Source organism: Anomalospiza imberbis, chromosome 12 (assembly GCF_031753505.1).
Source record: "Anomalospiza imberbis isolate Cuckoo-Finch-1a 21T00152 chromosome 12, ASM3175350v1, whole genome shotgun sequence".
In the NCBI taxonomy this organism is placed as follows: Eukaryota; Metazoa; Chordata; class Aves; order Passeriformes; family Viduidae; genus Anomalospiza; species Anomalospiza imberbis.
The window spans coordinates 7773305-7791263 of record NC_089692.1 but is presented as its reverse complement, the minus strand read 5'-3'; the positions used below and the strand labels follow the sequence as shown (position 1 = coordinate 7791263).

At 40.9% G+C, this 17959-nt stretch overlaps 1 protein-coding gene across 1 annotated transcript in view; it reads right to left on the bottom strand.

Moving 5' to 3' along the window:
- Positions 1–16835, bottom strand: part of LONP2 (lon peptidase 2, peroxisomal) — a 37573-nt gene extending 20738 nt beyond the window's left edge. Inside the window, exons 1-8 of the mRNA XM_068202604.1 lie at positions 16529–16835; positions 15458–15692; positions 14664–14795; positions 13439–13561; positions 12486–12646; positions 12194–12288; positions 10651–10909; positions 5140–5281 (exon numbers count right to left, since the gene is read on the bottom strand). Coding sequence (XP_068058705.1) covers positions 5140–5281; positions 10651–10909; positions 12194–12288; positions 12486–12646; positions 13439–13561; positions 14664–14795; positions 15458–15692; positions 16529–16761 — 1380 coding nt within the window. The 5' untranslated portion in view covers positions 16762–16835. The remainder of the gene's footprint in view (positions 1–5139; positions 5282–10650; positions 10910–12193; positions 12289–12485; positions 12647–13438; positions 13562–14663; positions 14796–15457; positions 15693–16528) is intronic.
- Between the last annotated feature and the right edge of the window lie 1124 nt (positions 16836–17959).

Below are 17959 nucleotides of genomic sequence, written 5' to 3'. Positions count from 1 at the left end.
TGTTTCAAAACAACGGAGACAAACTGAACAAGCACTGCAGAACAAAAACACACAGTCTGACCAACCTCAAAAATTTACTGAAGAAGTAAACTAGGGCTTCAATAACTGTGTTGTCTTCCTGTTGCTTTTAGTACAACTTACGTGTGCTAATGCAACACTTGCCTAGATTTATTTAGGTGATAAATATTCAATACATATGTGGAACATGAGGCTACTGAGATGCTGCCTTGTACATTTTTTCAGTAGTGCCACAAATGGGAAGTTCATTGTACACAGCAATGTACTCCTGGCTTCTATATCACCTGTGAAGCACCTTAGCTTCACATCCCCTTGAAGTACAGCCACACTTTTCCTTCCCAAATGATGAATGATCAATGCTACACACCCACATGAATAATTCTCATGTCACAAATAATGGGACTCATCCATCTCCTGAGAAACAGCACTCCACTGTCAAAATAACTTATCTGCCTACACCCAAATGAATGCACACAACCTGAATTATAGCCAAGAACAGTGCTGATAATTAAAAAACAACAACTGAATTCGAAGACTTCTTTGATAGTTTTAAAAGAAACAATTCTGAATTTTCATTACTCTTAAATTCTCCTCAGGCTTTGAAAAGTGAAAAAATATTTTGAAAAAAATTATAATCAGAACAAACTTTAAAAATTTCTACTAGAGAATGCCAGAATCATAGCTGACTTTCCCAAAAAACAGAATAAATTTGGATTTTATTTTGAAGTGCTACACAGATTTAAGAGCAGTTACACATTCCCCTTAATAGTGAAATCTTAAAACACACGGAAGCACATGCTTCAATTCTGAACCTAGGGCTGGAACTCAGTGAACACCATTGTGCACTGGCTTTAAGCTATTCAAAAGCTTTTCTCACCCTCTTCAGCAAAAAGCTGCTGTCATTTACTCCCTTTTTTACAAAAAAAAAGGCAAAGTATCCTGACAAGCCAAGTCCACGGATGCATAATTCAGAGATGTGCCTTACCTCAGCCAGCCCCAAACTATAGGGAGACACAACAACAGGCAGAGAATGCAAACACAGCAGCTACAAACTGACTTCAAAACAAGAAGGGCTATACCAAATATTAGCTTCCCACTCAAAGTCTACTCTTGCAATTTTTTCTGAACTGTTTTAAACAGCTAATCCTAATTCAACTTACTCATTTTTATACTGATATTTTCACAGAATTCTAGCCTATCAGCTGAAGTGTTTGCAAGTAATTCCAAAGCTGCTGGAAAACAACGTATTCTGACAGACCAAACTGGCATTTTGACACATTTATTTACATGCATGTTTCTTTCTCCTTCTAGTCTGCAACTAGAAATCCTTATGAACCCTGCTAAGTGCCAAGCTGGTGATTAAAGTGTTATTTACAAAGATATACAAAATATTGATGCTGTAGTCACATGCAAAAAATACTATCCAATAAAGATAAAGGAAACTGTAATCCAAACCAACTTGGATTATATCTAAAAATGTGAATTATCTGAGATTTTTTTACAAGGGCTGGAGAGCCTCTGGACTCATAATTCTTTGTCATGGTAATTGTTTTTTAGAATAAGATACAAACCAATGTCCTGCCTGTGTATTTCAAACAGACTGTCCAAAGCAAATAGAACTGTTCTTCAGTTAGGTATCTCTGCTGAAGTTCAAGTTCAAAAGTTTTCCAAGATATCCAACTAATACAGAAATATGAAGTAGAAAAAGAACATTCAGTGCACAAAATATCTTGGCTAATTTATGACAGATAGCTGACATGCATACAAAGGCTTCTCTGTAACAGCTTTTTATTACCACAAAATCCAGAATAAATTCCATGAACATTTAATTGCCTGGCTACGCTCCTGGTCTAATTTCCCTGCATACAAATAGTCACTATCAGGCACTTGGATCCATTTCTGTTTTCTTCTCTTTTTAACAGAGGTCATCTAAATTTAGACTAAAATATTCCTTTGTTAATGAACAGTAACTGGAAATAGGAAGACATTCTGTCCCGCTGAAGCAACAGCTCTGCAGAAACATTAGAACTAAACACATATCCAGCAATTAGAAAGCACCAAGCTTTGCTCCCAAGCTCACAGGGATGGCAATTTTCTTCCTGAATATGCCCTGTTGTGGACAGCAAGAATTTACACACCTACACATTAAGGAATAAAGGATGTGCCTTTCATACTTAATGATGGCACTTACCAGACAAGCAGCAGTGTGAACAGCAAATGCAGCAGTTAGGTGACCACTGACTATTGTTTGCTCTCCAGCATAACAGCCACCTTTGCTCACTCCAGATGGACTTGCCAACCACATAAACCATGAGAAGCAGATGAAAATGTAGCAATTACGTCCAGCCATGAGCTGTCCATTAGAAGAGGCAAAGCACCTGCTTCAGGATGTTTAGCCAGCAGTAGAGAGATATAAAGAGCTCAGAGGGGAGCAGCCCAGCCATGGTTAATAGAGCAATTATTTCTCCAGATGCAACTAATGGGCAATTAGCAGGGCTTACATAAACCCTGCAGCCTAGGCAGGCAGTGGGGAGTGAACCTTATGAGGCTCAGCTGCAAAAATCCATGACAGGAGCAGAGCATCCCTGAGAATGTGGTTTTAAAAGATGGAAAAACAGAAACATCTCAAAGCAGCAACCAAGTACCCAGAATTCAAACACAATCAATTAAACAGGTATTAATTAAATTTGTTTGCCTTCACAAATGACACAATAGAAAACCACAATTGTTCTCTATTGAAGGGCAGGGAATAAAAAACAATTATAAAACCCAGCAAAGGTTGAATAAAATTGCCAACATTAATATACAGATCTAGATTAATGATTGGAACACTCTTTCCAAGAAATCCCAAATCATTGTGTCTGCATAGCAAACAACAGCCAGCTAAACAGAAAAATTTGATTTTCAGGTATGTTTATCCATCCATTGACTAGAATTAGGACAGCTTAGTTCAAGTATTTAAAAGACAAATGACAGGAGAGGTATCAGCAAACTCAAAAACAGAGAGCATTACACTTTCAGCAAAATGTAAATAAAATCCCCCAAGGAATAATGTATTTATTACACTTCCCTGCTTGTTTTCTCTGCACTTTGAGGCCTTCATGCGCCCTAAAAAAGTGTACTGCACACTTGAGAAATGTACAGGTAAAGGACCGTAACTGTCATTTTTGAAAGCTAAAGAAGTGAAGCCATGCTATTTTCTAGCACATTTAAACTACTACTAGTTCGTGTTAACATGCAAAGATCAAAACAGAGCTCTCAAACCACAACCTGTTCATACACCCATTTTCAAAGAACTCGTTGGCCTTGTCAAAACAGTAATTTTCCACTATCTAGCAGGAAGAAAATAATGACGTTTGTAGGAAGTCAATTGACACTTCATTTGCAGAATGTCATACAGCATCCAGATGAGCTCATGACACCTTAATTTAAGTAGCATTTTTCATATTTAAATCACTGCATTAAGCACTGTCAGTCAAGAGAGTCATTAGAATGACTCTGTAGGCAAATACTATCAGAACCACTTTCACCCCCACCTACTAAAGCTACCACACCTCAGGTCTGACAACTGAGATGCTTCTAGGATTATGCCCTAAGTCACTTCTGTGAATGCAAGCCAGGCTAGCTCAAAAACTGGGTATTTTTTACTAACGCTTCTCCTTTTGACAGAAACAGGTACAGAACCATGCCAGAAGCAGTGCAGCTGCAACAGTGGGAACATGGCAGTCCCTAGGGCCAGAGACAACACAAAACAGGCGGCAGAGTGTAAAACTACAGCAGTACAAGGAATCTCTAAGCATGCACAATACTAAAATCATCACGTGCATTAGTGCTGCATCTGCCCCGGCAGCCTCAACTATTCAGCCTGGCCCAGCCCTGCTGTGCCAGCACCTCTCTCATGCTCCCCTATGCCATCCATGCTGGACAGGACAATGGACACAGCCTTCTTTCTGCCCAGGGAAGGAAGGGCAATGCTTTGTCTCTTCCCCACACCTGAGGACATGCTCCTTCCTCTCTCCAGCAAACTGCTAGAATAAAAGCACTGAATATGCACAAACCAGTGGAAAAAGGAATTGTAATGGGATATCATGTCACACTGCAGAAAATGGATATTGGGATGTTCTGACAACTCCTTACTGCTGTCTGCTACATGATACATGAAGCTTGCAAGGCACAGGTCTCAATTAATCTTCCTCATGATCACTCCAGTTCTGGCCTCCTGAAAGCCCAACTAACCTAATTAATAACATCTCAACACTTGATGGCATTTACAAGATATTCCAACAGTATCTCATTCACCAAAGTCATCAATTCCATCTCCAGAATGTTATTTGTGTCTTTAAGCAAATCAACTTTGACAACTCTAAATTTTTTGTGATAAAATAACTGTAACATGTGCTTCAAAATTAGATTAATTCATATCTGAGTCCCAGAAGTTCAGAAAAATTGCACTCATGGAAAACTTGACTCTCACGGAAAGCTAACACTCATCACACCATAATCAGCCAAACACTCATCACACCATAATCAGTCAGGAGTGGGAATCTGTGACTTACATGAAAAATCTAAGTTCAGAAACTTAATTACAACACTAATTAAAGAAACGCTCTTAAAAGAACATGCAGCTAGTCCATATTATGTACTGGGTAAACTGCTTAGCTCCAATACAAGCTGGTACCATCAAGAGCTTCAAAAATACATTAAAGTTATTCCAAGAAAGAAAGGGAAAACTTGAAGAAGTCTAGTTAGTTACTGTCTGGATCCTCTACAGTTCTTTTTTAACTAACAACATTTTATCATTAAAAATCAGTATTGTGAAGTCCCCCAAATAAGTGATGTTTAGGGCTTGAACACTATTTAAATACAGAAAACACCCCAAAATCTATCCTTGTGTTCAAGTACAGCTCACTGAGATGTCTATGTTACTTAGCCACTATGTAACAGCATCTGCATTGTGCCCAAGGAACTGACAGAAACCCACCCATGTCAGAACTCAGCAGCTGATATGTGAATAACAGAGCTGGCACTCTCAGGCCTTCTTTTGTCCAGTGAATCTTCCAAGTCCAGTTTAATTCTTTTAAAATTCAAATGAAACAATGCTTGCAGTTTAACACCTCTTACCTCAAGCAAGGCTGCTGCAGGATCCCCCTGCAAGCTCTTTGCCAGCTTATCCACCTCATCCAAGAGGAAAACAGGATTGTTCACCCCGACAGTCTTCAGCCCATTGATGATCCTGCCAGGCATGCTGCCCACATAGGTGCGCCTGGAAAGGAAAGGAGATGGGGAAGAGTGTGGTGACACGGGGAACAGGAGGAGTGACATCAAAAATATCATAAATAAAACTCCAGGCAAAATAGAAGAACAAGGAGCACTGCAGCAATTCTTGCTTTTTTGCAAAAATCTGTGAAATACTTGATAAAAATATAGAATATACAATGGAGCTAATACAAGCAATTGTAGCAGCAGACGAAAATTGGAGTTCCATGGTAAACTAGCTGGTCTGCAAAGACAATAACTTGTATTAAAGTGTATCCAAACTTTACAGCTTGTGGACATCTCAACATGTTCCAGTACCATCCTCATACTGTAAGAACAAGCAGAAGCAGATTTGGGAACTTCATTAATAAAAACATTTTTGTAATTACAATGCTGGGATTTTGTCATCACAACAGAGTTCACACAGCATGTTACAAAAGAGAGCAAAATTCCAATTATGCTGAACTGCCAATGTTTCCTTGACAGCACGGTTTAATAAACACCCACCAAAAAGAACTGTATTTACTGTCATTTCAATATACAATGAAAAGCTGAACACTGCAATGAAACAAAAAATTACGAGTTTGAATTTATTTAGCAAATCAGTAAAATATTTTTTCCACAACACACACAGAGCACAACTACATTTTACAGATGCATATAACACTTGTTTGCTGCAATTATCACAATTGTTTCTGCTTGTGCCATAACTACTCAAAATACTATAATTAAGAGCATGAAATTCTAAGAAGAAAGAGATACATTAAGTGCTGCATTACAGTATCTAGCTCATGACCCTCACAAAGCAGACAACCAGAACAGGCCTGCTTTGCCATACGATCTGTTTTATTACTGTCCAAAATAAACAGGATGACATTTACAAAGATGAAATCAAAAAAATTACGGGACTAATTTCAAAAAATACTAGAGATGACTTTAAATACATAAAAAATCCCCAAAAACCCAACAAAACCAGAACCCAAACCACACAGCAATGGTGTCAGTTCCATGTAACATTTAACCTCTGATGAAACAAGTTGCAGTAAATAAAATTTAATTTTAATTTAATTCTAGAGCTGAGAAAAAAATAAAAGGTTTTAAGATCTTCTAAATAGCCAGCAATGCAAGAGAAATTCAGTTTGCCTGTTACCACCTTCCTGAGGCAGCTGCTGAAGACTGAAGCAGCCAGCAGGCAACAGTTCCTCACTTCAGTGCTTTTGTGTTGTCTTAATGTGCAGCAAGGGAGCGGATTGCTCTCACGGAGGGTGTGCTGTGGAACGTTCATTACAGATCAGGGCTCTGCATGGGGAGCTATTACACAGCCAGCCTGCCTCCTCCTCCTCCATCTGCACACCCACAGCCTTGCCAAGACAGGGAAAGCATTCTATAGAGTGCAATCAGAAAATGAGGAGACTGAATCAGAGCTGGAGTTCACAGAAGTGAATCACTTACCAGTGTAAATAAATGTGTCCGTGTAGCAGTTTGGGTATTTCTTTGGTTTTGGGGGGATTTGGGTTTTTTCAGTTATGGGTTTTGGTTTTTTTCTTTTTGTGGTTTTGGGTCTTGTTTGGAGGTGGTAGTTTTGTTCTTCCCTGGGTTGTTTTTACCATAAGGTGCTCACTGCACTAGAAAATAATTTTTTATGCTTCAGAGACAAGGCAGCCCAATTGTTTCAGTATTTTGCTTATGGTAGTAATAGGGTAACATAATTAGGTAAACATCAAACATTCTTTTTTCTTGCTTCCTACATTATTCTCAAGTGCGTGCTTTAAAACATTACATGCATTACATGCATTTTTTTAATGCATGTTTCTGTTTTTAGATACACAGTTTTACTTGGTCCTTTTGAATCCTATAAAGATTTGAGCTATCCATGTTCCATTGAGTTTTAAGAAAGAGGCTGGTTTATAAACTAAATGAAGGCAAACAGATGCAATTATCTAAATCTGTAGTATCTCTTCATTTATTAGAGATGGACCAATACCTATTTTATTATACTAATAATCAAATGTTTGAGATCTCCAAAGCTATTAGGGGAATACATCTCAACAAAAGGATCCTTGGTAAGGCAGGCCCTGCAGGTATTTACATATAAAACCAGCCAGAATATATTAAAATTACAAGCAGATATGGCCATTTATCTGTCTGGCTGTTAACCTTTGCCTTGTAAGATGTGAAACTAAATGCTAATGTTTAGGAACACTATCACTGAATGTGAGTTGATTTCATTATTTTTGCTAGGGTTGAAAGGAGGTTAAACAATATCCTACATTGTTTTGCTCATTTTTTGATGCAGTTTCTTTCCCTGCATTAAACCCAGAGGACAGTCAGCCTTCCCCACTGAAAACAGGAAGCACAGAACAGGTTTCCTACTCACCTCGCTTGGGTAGCAACACTTAAAAAACCCAACCCCTTGATAGCTCCAGGCAGAGGTCTGCAACTTAGTAATCTTTTTATATAGTTTTAGATCAGTGAAAAAGTACCTTTAAACAAAACCTTAGAGTGGTATAGTATGTCATAAGGCACTGTGTATCCTAGAAAATGCAAGAAAAACAGCAGGGAAATCCAACCTCTTGGTTCTCCCAAAGTAAACTGGGAAAGACTAGGAAATAGAACCCTTAAAGTAGTGGTAGTATTATTGAAAGAAAGAAACAGGACTCACTTTCTTCACAGTGATCTCAATAAAATAGTTTTAAATAATTTTTAACTGCAGGGCTAGAAAAGTTAACACCACTCTTTCTGAATGTCCTTGCACAAGGTCACAGCCTTTTTGGTTTTTTTGTTGTGCAAGGCCAGAGATTGCATCCACTCAAGGGCTTTACAAATCTACCTCTGCTTTGTACTTGTCGAACAAAGCTCATTCCTCTCATGGGTGAAGCTGTTTGAAGTTTGTTTTTTTTTCTGGTGCAACAAGGCCTGTGCAAGGAAGTTCTGCCAGCACGGATGTCCTGGTGAGGAATCCCACCTCTCCTCAAACAGGTGCACCTAAACAAGTCTTCAGCAAAGGCCTAAACCAGAAATGAGCTTAGGCCTCCAAGCTTTTCAAACTGCAAAGCAGTGGTAATATAGGAAGGAGTGCTTCACATGAAGGTGAGAAAGAAGAGCTTCACACTTACCTCACCAGAACCACTATAAATAAATGTCACAATTACATCTTTCCTTTTCAGAAATAGAAAAACACACAACAGAGAAGATCATACATTTCCTGTGTGATACAAAATATCAATACCCAGGAGATTTTAAAAAAACTTATTGGAAAAAAGTTCTAAGTCATCCTTCAGAGTGGTTTGTGGATTACTTTTTTTTTTTAATACAAGTAAACAACAAATGTAAACCAACACACTTTAACACATGGTACAGATGAGTGATAAATCAGACAACAGCTGAAGGATGTCTGATCAAGGAGCTCTGGTTTTGTACCATGAGGATGATTTCACTTTGGGAATGCAGAACAACACTAGCTACTCTTCACTCAATAGTGAAGGATTCCCAAGCTCCAGGTCCAGGCACATGAACCCCAGTGAAATGGCCAAACCTGGGCAGCTCCAATGCCAATGCTCCAACGTTTACACATGAGGTGGGACAGCACAGTTACTGAGACACCACAGCCCACCCGGCTGCTCTCCAACAGCTCTCTCTGCTGAATCTCTGGGTCTGCACCTTTCACCAAAGTGGCCCAAGGGAATGCTATTTCAGGCACTGTTTGCTTGCCAGTCAGGCTGAAACAGTTCCTTTTCAATGTTCTAGTACATTTGGTACATTTTTCTCCATGTTCAGTACATCAGTAAGCACATACAGTACTGCTCTCCTGCAATGTTAATGGAATTCTTAAGCCCCAAAGCCTAATAAGGAGCTTTTAGCAGAAAAAAAATGTCTTCCAAGACAGTGAAACCCAGAAAACAACAGTCTGTGTCTCCTCCACTTCCAGATCACCTCACTCTGACTGCCACCAGACTGCCAACATGGATTCACCTGACTGGGAGCAATTAGAAGGATTTATTCACACAGGAGGACATTACAGAGCTCTACACAAAAGCTGTAGTTCTAATGTGATTAAATCTTATTCTGAGAAGGAACAAACCAAAGCAGAATTTAAAATCCAGTATGCAACACGTAAATTTGATTTTAGTTATAGAAAACTGGAAAAAGCAGTTGGCTACAAAGGACTCCTAGTACCAACTGCTCTAAAGTTCATTTTTAAACTATACACTTGCTTGTTGAACAGTAACCACACAATATTCTTGCTAATTCTAGATTACATTTTCCTTTGCTGGTGAAAAATAAAATCTCTTAGCAAATATTTCCCATTGGCTAATTTCATACACTTTTTAATATGAAATTTATAACAGTTAGCCTCTAACATGAATTAATAACTTAATAATGCCCTCAAAAATGTGTGACAGCCACAAACAGCTGAATTAAAAAGCTTTTTAGAGGCTCTCTCGTATGCCTCTCCCTGTCTTTACTCTTTATGAGGTCTAAGCGCAAGATAGGAAGTTTGACTTTTGTCTATAATGTCAAGCTCAAAATGTGGTTTCCCTGTTACAAGGGACTGAGTCCTGCTCTGCTCTGGAAAAGTTACTTTCCATAAAGCTGAGTATTCCACAGCCTCTAGTGGCTTCACTTGGGATAGCACATGGTATCGAGTCACATTTTAAGTTGTTTTTAGGACATTCTATTTTAGGTATATCCTACTGAGAGTAGTTGCATAGCCACTGGGAAAATTAACTGTTAGATGGTATCAAAAAAATAACTGATAGCTCTAATTCACTGTATTCACCTACCGCTGTAAGGAGAAAATTTATTCAGTAACATGACTTAAAAAAGAAAACCTGACTAAAATTCATTATTCCAGATTTCCTACACTGCATGCAATAAGCATAAAATATGTGTAATGGAAACAAAAATGCCGCACTGATGCTTGGCAGTTACCTATCTCTACTGCCCATTCATTAAGCTTCCAGGTGCAAGGATTGAGGAATGGACTAATACAAATTTAAAAGACTAAGCAGTAGATACATAAAGAGCCCAACATCAAAAACAGTCCTAGGGAATGTTATCCAAAAAATCTCCTTCGAAACCTGCCAGCTTAGGTGTTCTTGCATAAAAAGTGCTAGAATAACTGAAGATGAAATCCATTCCCTATGAAAATAAAGGGCAGCAGCAGAAGGAAAGAATAAAGGCTGTACCACAACACAAAACATCCATTCCCATTAAAATTCTCTCCAAAGCAGCAGCACTGAATACCAAGGAATATCAATAAATACCTACCATTGTTTCAGAGAAGTAAAATTTCTCTGTATTGGCTGAACAGTGAAAATAATCAATACATTCTGCAAAGAAAAAACTGCAATTAGGAAAATAAGAAGTAATTACCTGTGGCCTCGAATATCAGACTGATCACAGACACCTCCTAAAGCAATTCTGTGGAATTCTCTACCCAAAGTCTTTGCAATTGATCTTCCAACACTGGTTTTACCAACTCCCGGGGGCCCCACAAAACAAAGAATGGGTCCCTTGAGGTTGTTTTTAAGCTGTCGCACAGCCAAGTACTCCAAAACTCTCTTCTTCAACTTCTCCATGGCATAATGGTCATTGTCCAACACAATGCGAGCTGCACGGATTTCCAGGCGATCTGGCACCGACAACAGCACAGAGATCAGCACATTTACCTTAAAATGGAAACAACTGATCTCACAGTAGAAACAGATACCTTCATCAGGGCAATCCCCCAACTCACATATATTTCAGACAATGCTTTTCTAAAACAAAGGTACTAAAGTTTTCTTTAATTTCCTTCTTTAATAAAGAAATTAGACCTTAGCCAGACAGATTATAGTACTGAAAATGACACAGTACTGATAATGACACCCACAGCTAAAATAACTATCATGATTTTCTATTTCTGTACTCATGTGTGCTTTTATTCACTGTAGCTACAGAGTTCAAAGTAGCAATCACATGGGTCACACTCACAAACTTTGCTTAAAGTAAAACCACCAAACTTCACATGACACAGCATCATTTTAAAATATCAAAGAGCAATTTCCACCAAAAAAACATTCTGCTAGGACATGACTGCCAACAAACATTTTACTCATTTGGGTATTCTTTGAATAATACTGCAAAGTACATGTAGGCAAATATTTTTACAATGTAATGATTAAAGAAAATATTTACAAGATTTGTAAACGGCCAGGGCTCTATTTCAGACCAGCAACAATGCATCACTACAAATAGCACCAGAAGGGTAGAGATGGACATGCAGGTGTGCTAAGTCCACCTTGTGCAAAGTAATTTTGCCCACTTAACCTACTTGTGCTGGTCAGTAGGAGATGTCTGTTGGTCCTGTTTGGTTTCCTACTCTTCCCTCACTCTCCATTTTTGCACACTCTGTCTGTATTAACAGTATCACCCTCTGCTCACAACTCCAAAAACGATGGTGCAAAGCAGACACTGTCTCAGTTTTTCTACTGCACCCCAAGCTGTAATTATTAAAATTAACTACAACTGTGCTTTTTTATCCTTTTGTTTCTTACCATACTTGCTTAAGATAAGTCAGAATCTTCTTCAGAAAGACCAATATTACAGAAATCTCCAAAAGGGTTTTTGTCTGACATATAAAAAATAATTTGATGCTCATTTCTTTGATACATATTGGCACAATTTGTAATTAGTAACAACTTCATTATTTAATGGAACTATTCTTAACGATGTTTAAATCCACATTCTTAGATATACAACTGAGCTACACAGGCTGTTCAGTGTACAGCTCTCACTGAAGTCTAATGGTTTACCTGGCTTACAGGAACCTAACAACAATGTTTTTACAAGACAGAACTAATTCACAGTGTTTACATGATAGTTACTTGTCCTAAAATGTTTGTGCATGAGAATCACCACTAAGAGAAAGGTTTACCTTTTGTACTCTTGTTCCATGGTAATTCTACCATCAGTTCCAAGTAATTTCTCGTCAAAGCATATTCTGGCATTGATTGAGGCATCTTCTTTAATCTGGAAATATAAGTACAGAATTCAAAAGGCCAACCAGAAAATAAAGGAAGCCTCTACTGCACCACAAGGCAGCAATTGCTGCCTGACACTTAAAATCATTTCAAACACACAACCAACATGAACATATATCAAACAGGAAAAGGTCTGCAAGATTTGTTCTAAATTTTAAAAGAAACCGCCATTTAAAAGCCTCCTACCTTTTTATTTCTTTAAGACAAACTTTAAGAGCTTGTTCTGACATACTGGATGTTCTAATCTTTTTTTCTAGCATGACAACATCATCATGATCTTCTTCTTCCTCCTCATCTTCTGTAATGCTTCCATGACTGATTCTTCTATTCGGACGAATAGCTACAACCTGTGCAACGGAAACAGAGCCACAGAATTGCACCAGGTCTTGGTTTTAAAATAAGCTGTGTACTTCGGCTTTGAATGAAAATCATGGCAAAAACAAGTAAGATGAAAAATTCAGAACTCCAGAAAGTTTTAACTCCAGAAATTAACTTCAAAAAGTGTTATTGGTGCTACTTTAAAAAGTGACAGCTCTTTATATATTTCCTAAGTAAGTTTATCATATATCCTAAATTCGCAAACAAGAACAAAACTGAAAGGAGCGATTTGTGATATTTCAAGCACTGCAGCCCATCATATTAAGCAGAAAAATGGGTAAATCTCTCTTACCTTTTTCATTCCTCAATGACTTCCCAGTTACTAAACTATTTAAGTGCAGTAAGATGCAGCAAAAGTGAACAAGCTCCATTTTACAATACCCATTCTTTATCTGTAGTTCAAAAGCTGCCACACAACTGCAATGCCATCAGTAAGCAAAACACCTTTCACTGCACATGCCAGAACTCACTGAGTGCATACCATGCACGTGAACTGACTCTTCAGAAGAACCTGAGCATTCATTTAATGCAACAAAATGCTCAGATTAAAATAAAAATTAAATTAAAAAAACATTAAAATAAAGCCTAGACAGTTTTAAACAAGTATTTTGTCTTTTATGTATCTACACAGCTGAAGTTGCCACCTATGGCTTCACATTAAAAATGCACAGATTAAAATCATGCATTCATTAACCTTTTTAAAAAGTGCATCTTAGTACTTATTTAGAATGTTTAAGTATTCCAAATTTAAAGCTCCATACCCTTTTATCATCATCCTGTTTGGACTTTCTTGTTTTCTGAAGCAGCTTCAGGCCTTCAATCTGTCTAACAAGCAATGGTATGGTCATCTTGAACCGTTCTTCCAGCCTAACAGCATCTAAAATCTAAGATCAAGAAGATGTAAGCAGACGCCAACTTCACACTGATGAATCCTCACTCTGGGGAGGACTGCATGGATGTACTGCAAACATCAATGTTCTATTTTTCAATTACTGAGCCTCAGGAAAGAGATGGCCCTGTTAAAAAAGTTACAGCATCCTCTCTTTGGGTAACCCAGGGGGAAAAAAAAAATCACCTTGTGCCCTAAGATTTTTGTTCAGAGATTTTTTGTTTATTTTGTCTTTTTAATATTTTGCACACAATTCCATTTTCACATTAAATGAAGTTAATGCGTGGAAATGGGTAGAATTCTGCTCCTCTGTATTTCCACAGCTTCCACTAGCTGCTCTTTTCTTTAGAAATTCTAATAATGAAAAAGTGACACACTAATAACTAATGTACCTTCCTCCAGCAGGATATTCAGCTATAGTACACACCTTCGCTTCAAATTACTGCATTGATTTCTACTTGTGGTGCTTTGAAAGAATCTAACACACTTTCAATTCCAGGTGCAGCATACACAGTTAGAGGAAAAAAAGGAACAACTTCCAAAACACAGCAAGCAAATACAGAAATCAGAGGAATAAGCATCAAGTCATAAAGATAATTTTTGCAGATTTACTTTGACATATGATAGAAATTTAACCACTGTCTCAGTGTTTAAAGAAACCCAGACTTAAAGATGTTTTAAAAAATATTTAATTCTAATACTAAAAATATTTTAATTCTGAACTTACTAGTATTAAGATATGTATAATGATTAGTCAGCTGGGATAAGTAAGCAAAGTTTCAACACAATCTGAAGGAAGACTTATCACTTCTACTATGAGAAGTCCATACTCTACTTATTGTTTAATAAAACAAACAATTTCCAAGATTTCCCAACTAGATCTATTTACGTCAGGCGAGTTCTGCCATATGCATATATAAACACTTTAAACAACACCATCAAACCATTTTGCAAGCATTCATGCTCAGCTGTAACACAAATCCCTGCTGGCATAATGTTATCTCTGTACAGTCACAATTCCAAAATTACCTAAAAGTGACTGACTCTAAAAGATAGCAACACCTAGCAGGCAGTAAAACCGCTGGAGAAGGCGATACCTGCAGCTTCTCTTGGTTGGTTGTTCGGATGATAGAGGTCAGGATATCTGGCAGAGCTTCTCTGGGCAGATTGTCCAGGAGACGCCGGAGCTTTGCGACCGCAGGCACGGACATATCCAGCATCTCAACCAGCTACAACACACAAGGAACAACGCTAACGGCCGCTGTGCTCCTTTTGGGATGATCTCAGTGCCTCTCTGACCTAAACACAATTGTGCCTTTCAGCGTGAAGCGTATCCAGGTAATTTGCCAAAAAACTACTGGAATAGGTTCACCAGAAGTTCACAGATGAGGCACTAACTCACCATAGAGCACCAAGACTCTGAGCTTCATGCTTGTTTCAGAAGTTCAAAAGTATCACTATTGTTTGCAGCATTTTTTTTCAATACACTTCCTATTCCCCTCACATACCCAGATGAAAAACTTCCCCATGACTCTTTTTCAATACATCCTTTAAATTCCGATTCATTAGGATTCTATCATATATATTTTCTTATATCTCTGTAAAAAATAATCAAATCTTTTACTAGAATGTATTTATAGTACTCCTATATATGAAACACCAACTTATCATAGCACCAACACAAGCAGTTGCACAAGATTCAGCTGCAATGAGCTGTGTAAACATCCTGGAACTTGGCATAGAAACCTCAAGCTGTAACAGTAACATTTATTTTGTAACAGAAATACTGAAACTCTACTACAGAACCGGAGAAACAGAAGGGCAGATAGAAAACAACTAGAGCCTAAGTATACCCACAGGTTTTGTGATGCACAAGAATAAAACAAATTACCTGTACTGCATACTTGTAGAATTGTTCTGACAGCTCTCCAAGCTCCTCCTCAGATTTATGGCCATTAGTGAACTGCTCAAGCCGATCTAACTGCTGCACTTCAGCAATGGGATAGGGCTTCTCCTTCAGCAGCTGCAGGATCTGGAATCGGCAGAGGCCTGTCACCAGCAACGTGTAATGGGGCTTGGGCCAGTTGCTACCAACCACCTGAACTGCCAAGGCAGCAGTGCCAATCCTAAAAACAGAACAAATCCTTGTATTATCCGTCACCTTCCACAGAACATTTTGTGTGCTCCTTATCACAGCAACCAAACTATAGGTTGCAAGACCCTGATGGGTAATAGCTCCTACTGTGAAATGAAATCAAATTATCCAATTCCCTTTGTAACACAGACTACAAAACCAAACACTAGAAGCGGAAGACAAATGAGTTAAGTGAAAAACAAAGTAAAGCACTATAATATCACTCATGCAATTTAGAAGCATATGTAATTTCTTCATAATAATGGCTCTGGATGTGGACAGGCACACTGACATTTCTGCTTCAGCAATATGCACTGGGAAATGGGAATAATGACACTTCTTCACTGAAATTCCCGGCCTTAACTGAATCAATGTTTCAGATCACCGTACCTGTTGAAGCAGATTTACAACAGAAGTTATTTTCTTGCAACATCTTACTAAGTCCACTGATACGATAAAGTTCGAAGAGTACGGGTTACATCATATTGCTTTCACCAGACAGAAATACGATTTGTTTTCAGTTTATGTGAACTAAGTCAATATCCGTGTTACCTATCAGGTGAAAAAGCCTATGGTTAACAGCTTTGACAGCCTTAGAGCAGCGTTCTTTCGTCTTATTCTGCTCGTTCACTTTAGCCTCTTTTCAAACTTCCCCTCCGGCCAGCCCGTCCCCGGCACCTCGCCCGCCGGGTCGGTTGTGCGACCAGGCTTCTGGGAGGGCAGGGGCGTTTTCCGGGGCCGGCGGAGCCGGGCGGCCCCGCGGCGCGGCCCCGCGGCGAGCCCCGGCCGGGGAGGCCGGGCCGGGCTCCGGGGGGGCCCGAGCCGCACCTGTGCAGGTTGGGCAGGTCATCGCAGTCGGAGGTGGGGTCGCTGGTGTTGGGGATGACGCCGATGATGGTGCTCCGCAGCGAGGTGCCCTTCAGCAGCCGGCTGCGCACCAGCTGCATGTTGCGCGGCGAGTCCACGCTGGTGCGCATGGTGGAGCCGGGCAGCAGCACGCTCTCGTGCGTGAGCAGCAGCGGCAGCCGGGTGGGGATCTGGATAGCGCTGCCCGCCGCCATGGCCGCTCGCCACCCTCACCCTGCCCGAGCCCCTCACGCCGGCCCCGCCGCCATGGCAGCCCGGCCCCTCACGCGCGCGGCCCCGCCCCCTACGGGCGCCGGCAGGGACCGGCCGCGCGGACCGCGCCCGCTGCGCCCCCTGGCGGCGGCGGCCGCGCTGCCCCCGGCCCGGCCTCGGCCCCGCGGCGCCCCCGCCGCTCCCGAGGCGCCCCCGCCGCTCCCGAGGCGCCCCCGCCGCTCCCGAGGCGCCCCCGCCGCTCCCACTGCCGCTCCCACTGCCGCTCCCGGAGCCTCTCGGATACGGCCTCCTTGCGAACACGGAGCCGAGCCGGTTCCCCTTCAGTGCCCCCGGGGCCGCTGGGCCGCCGGCAGGTGTCAGACTGGCACTGGGAATGGGTGTGGGCTCTGAAAGAGTGCTAAGGGCTCCGACGTGGGAGAGGCAGCGTGGGACAAATCGTCTGTGAAATGGGACCTTTGCGTAGTGAAATTCCCTTTTTTGTTGGTTTTTACACAGATTGCTCTCCTGCATCCGTCCTCTGAGTCGAAGGGCTCAGCATGCCGTTTCAGAGTCACAGAATGGTTCGGGTTGGAAGGAGCTCTGGAGGTCGCCCAGTCCCACCCCTGCCGAGGCAGGGTCACCCGGCGCAGGTGACACGGGAACGCGCCCCGGTGGGTTTGAAATGTCTCCCGAGGGGACACCCCACGCCCTCCCTGGGCAGCTGTCCCAGGGCTCTGCCGCCCTCCACGGGCAGCAGCTGTTCCTCCTGTGGAGTGGGCGCGGGTGTCCTTCCACGTGCTCCGGGCAGCCCCAGAGCGGAGGGAGGAGTGCGGGACCCCACGTCTCCCTGCGGGGGCCCAAGGGCAGCGAGGAGCAAAGCCCATCTGGTGCTCCTCGTTTCCAGCCCATTCCCAGCCTGGCTGCCTGCGGAGGCCTCGCTCACACCCGGGAATTCCACTGCCATAGTGATGTTACAGCCCTGGAGGCACCAGCCAGGCCACAGCTCACTGGGACAGTGAGCCAGAACAGCCCAGGTGAAAGGGCTCCAAGCACTGAGGCCCTATGGAGAATGCAGACAAAAATGTGGGGTTTAGAAACTTTCCTTTTTAATTTTTTCCCCATTGGTGTATGAGGTGCAATATCAGAATTGCATAATGCAGTGAAGTACGTTAGCCAATCTCTTGTTAATCACTGATTTGC